Source organism: Oncorhynchus mykiss, chromosome 8 (assembly GCF_013265735.2).
Source record: "Oncorhynchus mykiss isolate Arlee chromosome 8, USDA_OmykA_1.1, whole genome shotgun sequence".
Classification (NCBI taxonomy): domain Eukaryota; kingdom Metazoa; phylum Chordata; class Actinopteri; order Salmoniformes; family Salmonidae; genus Oncorhynchus; species Oncorhynchus mykiss.
The window spans coordinates 71,432,897-71,444,427 of record NC_048572.1 but is presented as its reverse complement, the minus strand read 5'-3'; the positions used below and the strand labels follow the sequence as shown (position 1 = coordinate 71,444,427).

Here is an 11,531-nt window from a genome sequence, read left to right as displayed (position 1 = left end):
AAAATAGAACTGTTTGGCCATAATCACCATCGTTATGTTTGGAGGGAAAAGGGGGATGCTTGCAATCTGAAGAACACCATCCCAACCGTTAAACATGGGGGTGGCAACATCATGTTGTGGGGGTGCTTTGCTGCAGGAGGGACTGATGCACATCACAAAATAGATGGCATCATGAGGAAGGATAATTAAGTGGGTATATTGAAGCAACATCTCAAGACATCAGTCAGGAAGTTAAAGCTTGGTCGCATATGGGTCTTCCAAATGGACAATGACCCCAAGCATACTTCCAAAGTTGTGGCAAAATGGCTTAACACGACCAGGTATCTATAAACATGTGTTTTTAGTTTTAAGTAATGTGATATTCATTATGCAATGATGTATCTTTCAGGTTCTGAAGTACTGCCATCTCCTCGTGCACAATCAAGGTTTTTCTGAATGCATATGATCGCCTCAAGATTACAGATGACAGGGTGGAGGATGTTTCACCAGATATGTTTACGGTCAGTTCCTAGGATCATAGCGATTTCATTCTGTTCTATTCTGTTCTCATAGAGTAAGACAGAGTCAAACTGACTGTTCTGTGTGTATCTCTCTCCAGGAACACAATGGGTTATTTAAGTCCCTGTTCTCCCTGCAGCAGACCCCTTGTTCCCTACAGCACCTGGCTTGCTGGACACTACAGAACTACCTAGATGGACACGTGCACAAGATGGTGCCACACCTAGACCTGCCCACCTTCATCAAGAACAACCTGCTCCTGTAGTTCAAATACTATGTTCACTGAGTCAGAGATAGAGCCAGGATGTATATAAACCCTAAACACTGGATGTATGGCATACATGGTATGATATGATGAGAGCTCCCAGCACTATAGAGCTCTGTATGTACTGTAGGCTACAGCACAAACACTAGGAAACACTAGGAATTCAGTCTGTCTGTGACAATATTTGTTTTGCAGAATGACACAGGGGGGTCATCGTCACAGACCTACTGATTGTGGTACTAAGTTGACTACCACTCCTGGGTTCAGAATCCTTGAGATTGCAGAGTGTGAGTAAATGGATACCATTATGTACTGTACAATATATGGCAAAACAATCTATGTCAAAAAGTATGTATTTACAATTGATTGTGTTCATTGTATTGCTATTTTGGTTCATAAGAAAAAATGTAATTTGCTTTACAAGCAGAACCGTTTTACTCCGCTTCACCACAAGGGGGTGTTGTGGTCTTTAAATGACAAATTAAAGAGATGTACTGTATTAGAGGGCTGGCTTTGTTTTTTTTTCTAGGATATTTTTCAACGAAAGGTGTAACTTTTGTATTTATAGTGCTATTGTGGAACTGAAGTGTACGTGCGTAATGTAGTGTAAAATAAAGGAGTAAAGGAAATAGATTTACATATTGAGCTTTTTCCCCCAAAGTAGTTGTGACTTCAGGGAGAAATCGATTACTTATTTGGCTTAGCACCTTGTCATATATGGTAAGATAGTGAGATCAGTCAGTATGTGAACATATATGGACAATGACCCCAAGCATGCTTCCAAAGTTGTGGCAAAATGGCTTAAGGACAACAAAGTCAAGGTATTGGAGTGGTCATCACAAAGCCCTGATCTCAATCCCATAGAAGATTTGTGGGCAGAACTGAAAAAGTGTGTGCGAACAAGGAGGCCTAAAAATCTGACTCAGTTACATGAGCTCTGTCAGGAGGAATGGGTCAAAATTCACCCAACTTATTGTGGGAAGCTTGTGGAAGGCTTCCCAAAACGTTTGACCCAAGTTAAACAATTAAAGGCAATGCTACCAAATACTAATTGAGTGTATGTAAACTTCTGACCCACTGGGAATGTGATGAAAGAAATAAAAGCTGAAATAAATCCTTCTCTCTACTATTATTCTGACATTTCACATTCTTAAAATAAAGTGGTGATCCTAACTGACCTAAGATAGGGAATTTTTACTAGGATTAAATGTCAGGAATTGTGAAAAACTGAGTTTAAATGTATTTGGCTAAGATGTATGTAAACTTCCGACTTCAACTTTGTGTGAACTCCTTCAAGACTGATCGAGAAGCATTCCTCATGAAGCTGGTTGAGAGAATGCCAAGAGTGTGCAAAGCTGTCATCAAGGTAAAGGGTGGCTACTTTGAAGAATCTCAAATATAAAAATCTATTTAGATTTGTTTAACACTTTTTTTGGTTGCTACATGATTCCATATGTGTTATTTCATAGTTTTGATGTCTTCACTGTTATTCTACAGTGTAAAAAATACTACACATTTTAAAAAGCCCTTGAATGAGTAGGTGTGCCCAATTTTTTACTGGTACTGTATAAAAACGCAATTCAGCCACACACGTGGATAGATTGTATTTCACATCCTGTAATCGAAGATATGACACAAAAATGTTTTACAACTTATTTCCATTGTGGTCCTCTGAAGGTGGTGGCCTACACGACGGAGCACAAGCCAGAGAGGTTGGTCTGCTGTCTGCTCAACCACAGCTCCATCAGGGTTTGGCGTGGAGCACTGCCCAAGGTAAGAGCCAGAAGTGGCTCCTGCTGTAAGCAGGAAAAGCAACTGCTTAGGGCCTCCTCACCATCATCTCTGATTAATTCTATGAATATTATCTAGTTAAGAGCACAGGCGCTAGAGAAGGAATAGTGTTTGATGGTAGGACTAGGAGTAAAAAAAAAATGTGTAAAGAACATGCCAATACATCTTGAACATATACTGTATTGTTTAATCTAGCTGTGCATTCAATCAGTCATTCAAGTGTTCTTAATAGTGTAGACATTTATGTAGAAATCACCGGACATTAAACAGATTGGTTCATGTTTCATAAAAGTGTAATTAAATCAAATCATCAGCTTGTAATTGTTCTTGATGTACCCAATGGTATAACTATAACAGAATGTACAGTTGAGAATAAACAGATGATGTAGTATGAACACTAAAACGGTTCAATTAATAATTTATTTCTCTCCTCAACATGAATTATCTTCTCACTGTGGGAAACGGAAACTACTACTATTCACGGAACCAAACCTAGGTTCAAATGCTATTTGAAAGAAATAATTCTAATGCTTTAGCTGTGCTTGATTGTGCTATCCTGTTGCAATGGAACCAATAGAAAAGTCCTGTGCTTTCCCAGTGCACCTGGCACCCCAGTCAGGCTAAAGCAAACACTCAAAGTATTTGAAACATTTCAAATAGTAATTGAACCCAGGTCTGCTACTATTCACTGAACCCACCACATGCTCCGGAACAAAATGCCTGACTCCTAATTAGGGAGCGTTAATAGGAGATTAATTAGCACTAATTGCATAATTTCCAGTTAAACCTCCAGAGGGTAGACCAATCTGTTCATCTCACCAAGTGTTTAATTACTTTAGTTTATTTCTTATATTCTATCGATGAGTCACAAGTCACAACCTCCTAACTCCAACATGAAGTGAGGACATCTCATGACTTGTTTCTTAGGAGATCAGAAAAAGAGAATTGGATCAAATTTAGGAAATTGTATGCAGGTATTATGTGTTATTTACATTGTGCCTTTTACAGTTATAAAATGTGGGAATATTTACTTTGTATTTGGACTGATAAGGTTTTAAAAAATAAGTAAGGCTAAAAAAATGGTAGACTATAGTTTAATTCCTCAACACGACCAGGTATCTATAAACATGTGTTTTTAGTTTTAAGTAATGTGATATTCATTATGCAATGATGTATCTTTCAGGTTCTGAAGTACTGCCATCTCCTCGTGCACAATCAAGGTTTTTCTGAATGCATATGATCGCCTCAAGATTACAGATGACAGGGTGGAGGATGTTTCACCAGATATGTTTACGGTCAGTTCCTAGGATCATAGCGATTTCATTCTGTTCTATTATGTTCTCATAGAGTATGACTCTGTCTAACTGACTGTTCTGTGTGTATCTCTCTCCAGGAACACAATGGGTTCTATAAGTCCCTGTTCTCCCTGCAGCAGACCCCTTGTTCCCTACAGCACCTGGCTTGCTGGACACTACAGAACTACCTAGATGGACAATTGCACAAGATGGTGCCACACCTAGACCTGCCCACCTTCATCAAGAACAACCTGCTGCTGTAGTTCAAATACTACGTTCACTGAGTCAGAGATAGAGCCAGGATGTATATAAACCCTAAACACTGGATGTATGGCATACATGGTATGATATGATGAGAGCTCCCAGCACTATAGAGCTCTGTATGTACTGTAGGCTACAGCACAAACACTAGGAAACACTAGGAATTCAGTCTGTCTGTGACAATATTTGTTTTGCAGAATGACACAGGAGGGTCATCGTCACAGACCTACTGATTGTGGTACTAAGTTGACTACCACTCCTGGGTTCAGAATCCTTGAGATTGCAGAGTGTGAGTAAATGGATACCATTATGTACTGTACAATATATGGCAAAACAATCTATGTCAAAAAGTATGTATTTACAATTGATTGTGTTCATTGTATTGCTATTTTGGTTCATAAGAAAAAATGTAATTTGCTTTACAAGCAGAACCGTGTTACTCCGCTTCACCACAAGGGGGTGTTGTGGTCTTTAAATGACAAATTAAAGAGATGTCCTGTATTAGAGGGCTGGCTTTGTGTTTTTTTTTCTAGGATATTTTTCAACGAAAGGTGTAACTTTTGTATTTATAGTGCTATCGTGGAACTGAAGTGTACGGGCATAATGTAGTGTAAAATAAAGGAGTAAAGGAAATATATTTACATATTGAGCTTTTTCCCCCAAAGTAGTCGTGACTTCAGGGAGAAATAGATGACTTATTTGGCTTAGCACCTTGTCATATATGGTAAGATAGTGAGATCAGTCAGTATATGAAAAAAAATGTGCGCACTGCTTTATCACAAAAAGGAACCAATTATGGATGTAACTATAGCCTACTAAGTATTTGGTAGAGAAATAATGACTACTTTTTAGAAGAAAATAAATCCTAAATGAACAAAAAAAGTGTGCTCTATAACTCAGTCACTCTTGGTCAGAATATTTCTCATTAATAATTAAGATAAATGATTACATTTAATCTCTGCCACTTGTATCCAAAGCGATTTACAGGAGCAATTAGGGTTCAAGTGCCTAGCTCAAGTCGGCCATGGGATTCGAACGAGCGACTTTTCCGTTACTGGCCCCACGCTCTTAACTGCTAGGTTTACCTGCCACCCCAGATTAGAACGTTATGTGATTTCACTGGCTTTACGGAAGTAAATGCAGGCTGTGACTTCAGTCATTTTGGAAATAATTCAACATTAACTGAAAAATGTATTTATAAAGACTTCATGAGAATAAATATGAGAGACTGTCATGCAAAGGCTCGGAGGTTATCTTATATTACAAAAAGTGTCAGACAAATACAACACGCCAGTGATGGACGGAAATCATGAATAGACTATTGAATAAGCAGTGAGCTTTTATGTGTACGTTGCCAAGAAGGTTTATCGATGTTTTAAAATCTAGCAAATAGTGGGATGGACAACAATTGAATGGATAACAAACGAAAATATATATATGTTAAACATTGACCAAACATAATGCAATATAGCCTAGTAGTTCTACAATATTTGTAATTTAACAGAAATGTCGTTGTAAAACTACTTAGGTGAGGTGGGCGTTTCCAGTTGATAATTATGTGGAGAGGTCCAGATGTATGATTGTATGGGATCGGAAAGAAGTAGCATGCTTTTGAATACCAACCACCCGGCTTGGGGAGAATGGTGAACCTGTGTGACAGAGGGTGGTGACACGGAGACAGTATGCTGACTTGGGTAATGAACCTGTCACAGTGAGGCTCTTGAACTAGGCTACGCTATGTGCCTAGCGCATGCGGAGCTAAAGACATATCAAAGAAACTAAACCTGCAATGAAAAATAATTCGATTGTAAAATAAAATATATATTAGCAATATGTTACAACTTGAATACAAATTACAATAATGTAGGTTATATAAAGGCTCCAAGGAAAGTCAATCATCCCGTTCTTAGTGACATATACCAGTAGAAACTAATAATAACAATAATTTATGATTATTAGGTGACATAATTGTAATGTAACTGATCAAATAAACTATAGATTCCTGACTCATGAAAGAAAACAAGAATAAATCCAATCCTAGACATAAATGCAGAATGTATCACACATCGGAGAGAAAAGTTGAGGAGGTATGAGGAGGTTCTGGTTGGAGACTATATAATCAGAGTCCACTCCACTCTTAAAAAAACGAAGAGGAGAGGAGCGCGCGGGAGAGGAAAGCTATCTGGTTTCAATAGTTCAAAGCAAGGTGGTGCTGAATGGAGTCATTTGCAATTATAAGAATAATTAGCATCCCTTGGCACTCCATTGCTAATCAGACTCGGTTGGTGATATGTTTATGTCTTCATGCAATCAGACGGCCAGTTGGAGTGCCCGCGCGCCCCAAGGACTCAATAGAGGCTAATCATCATCAAGCATTGGCATATAAACGGTAAAATGATATCCGATTAAATCAACACTTATAAGAAAAGAGAAACGTGATTTTTCATTATTGCACATTTTGATTTTAATATAAACGTATAAGCATTTAGAAAATGAGTGGCCAAAACCCTGAAAGCGTCGATGCATAATTTTAACTATTCCACATTTAATTGGCAATTAGTTTAGGATGCATGCTCATTACATTTAACATTTTAGTCATTTAGCAGACGCTCTTATCCAGAGCGACTTAAAGTTAGTGAATTCGTCTTAAGATGGCTTGGTGGGACAATCATATATCACAGTCATTGTAAGTACCTTTTTCCGCAATAAAGTAGCTATCAGCAAAATCCGAGTTAGTAAGCGGGGGTCATGCGCGAGTGTTGTTCTCGGGTTAAGTGCGTGTTTTAGTTTAATGTTAGGCCTATCTTAAACCTGAAAAATGATTGTCTGCATATACAACTAACTTAATGGTAGCCCTACAGATACAAGCACGTTGGTACCCTGTTGTATTTTTAATCGAATAAAGTTTAGTCTCCAAAATGCCACTTTCAAAACGGCGCCGACTCGTTTTAAAATTGCCGTTTACCTCACGTGTATGTCTTTTATCAGAACAAAATGTTGTACAGGATAACTCACTCTAGGGAATAATTATTACTGCACTTTTCTAAGGCCAAACGCATTGTTTTGGCTCGAGAGAATAGAAAAGCTTTACTCTTTCAAGAGAGGAAAAACATCTGCCTCTCCTCCGGCCCACTCCGATGCCATCCGTCCCGATGCCATACATCGCAACATTTCAACAAAAGCACCGTTGTTTTATGTCATCCCTTGAATCCAAAGTAATTACTTATCATCAATCAAAATTAATAATAGCTGATTGGGTTGGTGTGGTCAACGATTATAGAAGGGTAAGGGCTGAAGCAGTCTCTCACATCACTTCCAGTCAATGTGGACGGGCAAATGGGGTGGAGGGCTGGGGGGGAGGGGGGGACGTCTATTCCGTATCCACTGGGAAACTACCGCCTCTCGAGTCGGCCAAAAAGTCCGACACTGAAAAAGGAAATGAAGCGTAATTTGAGGAAGATGGATGAGTCCCCAGGGTACACCCCCTTTCATTCCTCTTGTATTGCAGATGATAAGCTAGGGCTCTCGCTCTGTGCGTGTGGGAGAGCCCATTGAATTGAAGTGAGAAAGAAGTGGAGGGAGGGAGAGGTAGAGGGGGAGAGCGTGTGTTTATGTCTCAGTGTGTGACAAATAGAGGGACAGGGAGTGGGCACAAAACAAGAAAGCGTCAGGTTTCAGTAAGCTTGAGGAGGTTTCGAGGAGCTGGTTAGTCAACGGGATAACATCACAGCGAAGGGACCTAATAACTTCACTCGACCTTTGAATCTAAGGTTTTTGCGATTTGTTGAGGGAAGGAAGAGCGCCTGAGTTTTCGAAAAAATAAGCCACAATTTTCTTCACAATGCAGAGACCGGGCGGCCAAGGGACGGCGTTTTCGATCGACTCCTTGATAGGAACTCCGCAGCCTCGGCCGGGACACCTGCTCTACACTGGCTACCCGATGTTTATGCCGTACAGACCCTTGATGATTCCTCAATCTTTATCTCATTCACATTTACCTTCTGGCATACCTCCTTTGGCGCCGTTGGCATCTTTCGCTGGACGTCTTACCAACACATTCTGTGCGAGTTTGGGACAGGGGATGCCGTCCATGGTGGCTCTCACGACAACACTGCCCAGTTTCTCGGATCCGCCGGATAGTTTCTATCCTCCCCAAGAGCTCCCCGGACCTCGGTTAAGTGCCGACCCTGGAACGAGGAGACAAGAGAGCCCCCTCTCAGACGATCTGCATGGAAGAGACAAGGGATCGGACTTACTCAACTTCTCGGAAACTTTTCAAACTATGCCAGGTAAACTCCAGTCCCAGTGTCCATACGTTTCCGTTAGATTGGCACGTTGAGACCTAAATGCGTAAAACGCGCAAACGTCATCCAAATTAGAGTTTGGACTGGACTGCATGGACATTTAGCAACACAAAAAGACACTCGGTGCTGAGCATAAAGTTACACGCAGTTTATCCAAGGCAAATATGATGCTGAAATTTAAGACACCATCCACACTTTTTCGAAGGCTGAAATTGTCATCATAACATACTATTCCACAAATACATTGTTTCATGACAAACCACACTTTCAAATGTGTATTAAGTCGAATTGTGTAGCCTAACTCAATTTTGTGAAACACTGTCTTCAATCTATTTGTTACATTAGGCATAATTTTACACAGTTTTTTACTTAACGTGACATTGGCCAATGTTACTTTAATACAGGTGTTATAAATGGCACTAATTTCCTTTTGCGAAAATACCGCAGAATACGAACTCTCCAACATGCCTATTCCATTTTCATTTTAGAGGCCTATGTGGCCAAGACAATGTCTCTGAATTTTTAAAGAGATAAATGCCTCATTTGCATTTGTGAGGTAAACGTGTTGGCTGAACATAACTGGTTGTAATATATGTTGTCTTTCTTCATTGTCACTTTTTAGGTGAGACTAAATTGTACAGCTCTGACGATGAGAAGTTTGACCTGAAATCAGCAGACGCAGTTTGCAGTGACCGAGATGACAGCTCTGCCGTCGACAGCGAGAACGAAAGCTTCTCCGATGGGAACAACTGTGGTTCTTTATCCCAAAAGAGTAAACTAAAACCCGGGTCACAGGAAGCGTTACCACCAGGAAGCTCAGCAGGAAAGAGCAGAAGGAGACGGACAGCTTTTACAAGCGAGCAGCTACTTGAACTTGAGAAGGAATTTCATTGTAAAAAGTACCTTTCGCTCACCGAACGCTCTCAAATAGCACACGCACTTAAATTGAGCGAGGTGCAGGTCAAAATTTGGTTCCAGAATCGTAGGGCCAAATGGAAAAGAATCAAAGCGGGAAACGTCAATAACAGGTCGGGAGAGCCTGTGAGAAACCCCAAAATTGTGGTCCCCATTCCAGTGCACGTCAACAGGTTTGCCGTGAGGAGTCAACACCAACAGATAGAGCAAACAAGGCCATGATGAACTATCCTGGCCTCAACTTTATAAAATAAACGGACATTAATTCTGACAAAAGAAAGCTCTGGGTTGTTAAATGCATGAAGCACAAAAAGGGATGGAATTTTTTGGTCAGCAAGATTACTTTTTACATCACAAGAGACATAATGACCGATTAACTTGACAACATAGGATATCATGTTATCGCTTGGCAGATTAATGAATTGGTCAAATATGATATCATGTTTTATTTATTGTTTGTACATTTGTAAATATTATGTGTCGGGTGACACAGACAGCCGCTATGAAATGAGATTGTAAACATTATTTTCTAAAATATTTATATCTAGGGCCTATAAATGTTCTGTTTATTATCTGCATGTGCTTCATGTGAAGCTATTTCAAACTTGTTGTATTTGGTATCGTTTCGTTGATCACATGTTGCATGTACCTTACAAAGTTTTCATTTTTGGTAGGCTACTGTAAGAACTGTATTCGCCAGCTGTTTGTGAGAGAAAAAAAATATGTGAAGAAAAATAAATAACCAAACAAGGAAATACTGTAAAGTATATTGACTTATTAAATCAATTTATATTAAAGGTATGTATCTAAATGCATTATTATTGCTGTTTTAGCCATAGTTTTAGAGATGGTGATTTGTGCTTTATATATAGCATCTGTCTGCTCTCAGAAAATTAACAGTGAGCTATCTTTCTGTAGAATATATTTTCCTCGCATTCATTAAGTAAAATACCACTAGGCTATTACATGACACTGTATTTTAATAGCCTACTAAAACTTGAAGTGAACTATAACAATAAACAAATAATAAAACCATAATATAATTGATAATTGATTATAATACACATATTCATAATAGTTATGGAAATTCTCATATATTATCTCAATCTCAAAAGTTGTTTTGCTTTGTAAAATAGGCATTAATAACCTGATATTATTGATTTCAGATAGTAAGTAAATAAAACGTCTGTATTGTATACCTATGTAATATCTGGCATGAATATGAAGACATTTTTGCACACTGTAGGCCTGGATGAGTTTGCAATGTAATGATATTGCAGGTCTTGAAAAAATACAAACGTGTCTCCTATCGTGAGTGGATTAGCTACATAATTGGACGACTGATACTACTGAATACTAAATCATATTCCACTTCACCTACTGTGTGCAAAGTCCAGCAGTTCGCCCTATCTAGGCGTTGGTGATATACATTCAATGAAGGTTCTCATTAAGCAGACAGAGATACAGGAGAGAACAGACGAGGGTTTTGTGACTGGAAGCAGCAGTTATCTTTAGGAGGGCATGTTGTCTCGAGGTGGAGTGATGGAGCGCCATTAGAACGGTCAAAACATACATCCTTATAGGAGTTGAGGAGACCAGACCAGGGAGGATGAACACTGAACAGTGTGTGTGTGTATGTGTGTGTGTGTGTGTGTGTGTGTGTGTGTGTGTGTGTGTGTGTGTGTGTGTGTGTGTGTGTGTGTGTGTGTGTGTGTGTGTGTGTGTGTGTGTGTGTGTTTTATGTATATAAGCAACTCAGGAATACAGAATACATTTTCACAGCTGCAACTTCATTTGGTCGCTACAGATTCATGTTAAACGTATTTTGATGTGTATGTAATTAATTTTGTATTCAAGTATAGATCCATTTCCATCCATTTCAAACCTAAGAGCAAGTCATAAAAATCACAAATAGAACGTGAAAAAAGCTAGCAAATATTTGTTACTGATGCACCTGTAAAACCAATTTATTTGAGGCTATATATAGGCTTGTGTCGTCGTTACTACACGTGCTGAAAACGTTATAAAATATTTCCCCCCAGATCGTATCTCAGCAGATGTTATCTCAGGTAGACCTACTCCCTGTTCGAATAACTGATCCCACACATGTCCACGAAATTATCAAGCGCGATATTTGAGTCAATAAATGAAGCTAATTAGCGACACCTACTTTTGCATTATGCTGTCATGTTGAAGTCAACT

The 11,531-nt window shown here is 39.2% G+C and overlaps 1 protein-coding gene across 1 annotated transcript; it reads left to right on the top strand.

Moving 5' to 3' along the window:
- Positions 1-7,690: 7,690 nt before the first annotated feature.
- On the top strand, positions 7,691-10,084 carry LOC110530476 (homeobox protein GBX-1). The gene is made up of 2 exons (XM_021613574.2): positions 7,691-8,399; positions 9,037-10,084. The coding sequence occupies exons 1-2, from the start codon at positions 7,952-7,954 to the stop codon at positions 9,549-9,551; spliced, it is 963 nt and encodes a 320-aa protein (XP_021469249.1). The 5' UTR covers positions 7,691-7,951; the 3' UTR covers positions 9,552-10,084.
- Positions 10,085-11,531: the final 1,447 nt, after the last annotated feature.

Coding starts and splice junctions, on each gene's coding strand:
- LOC110530476 (XM_021613574.2), top strand. CDS start 7,952: ATGCAGAGACCGGGCGGCCAAGGGACGGCGTTTTCGATCGACTCCTTG. Junction 8,400..9,036: donor AACTTTTCAAACTATGCCAG/GTAAACTCCAGT, acceptor GTCACTTTTTAG/GTGAGACTAAATTGTACAGC.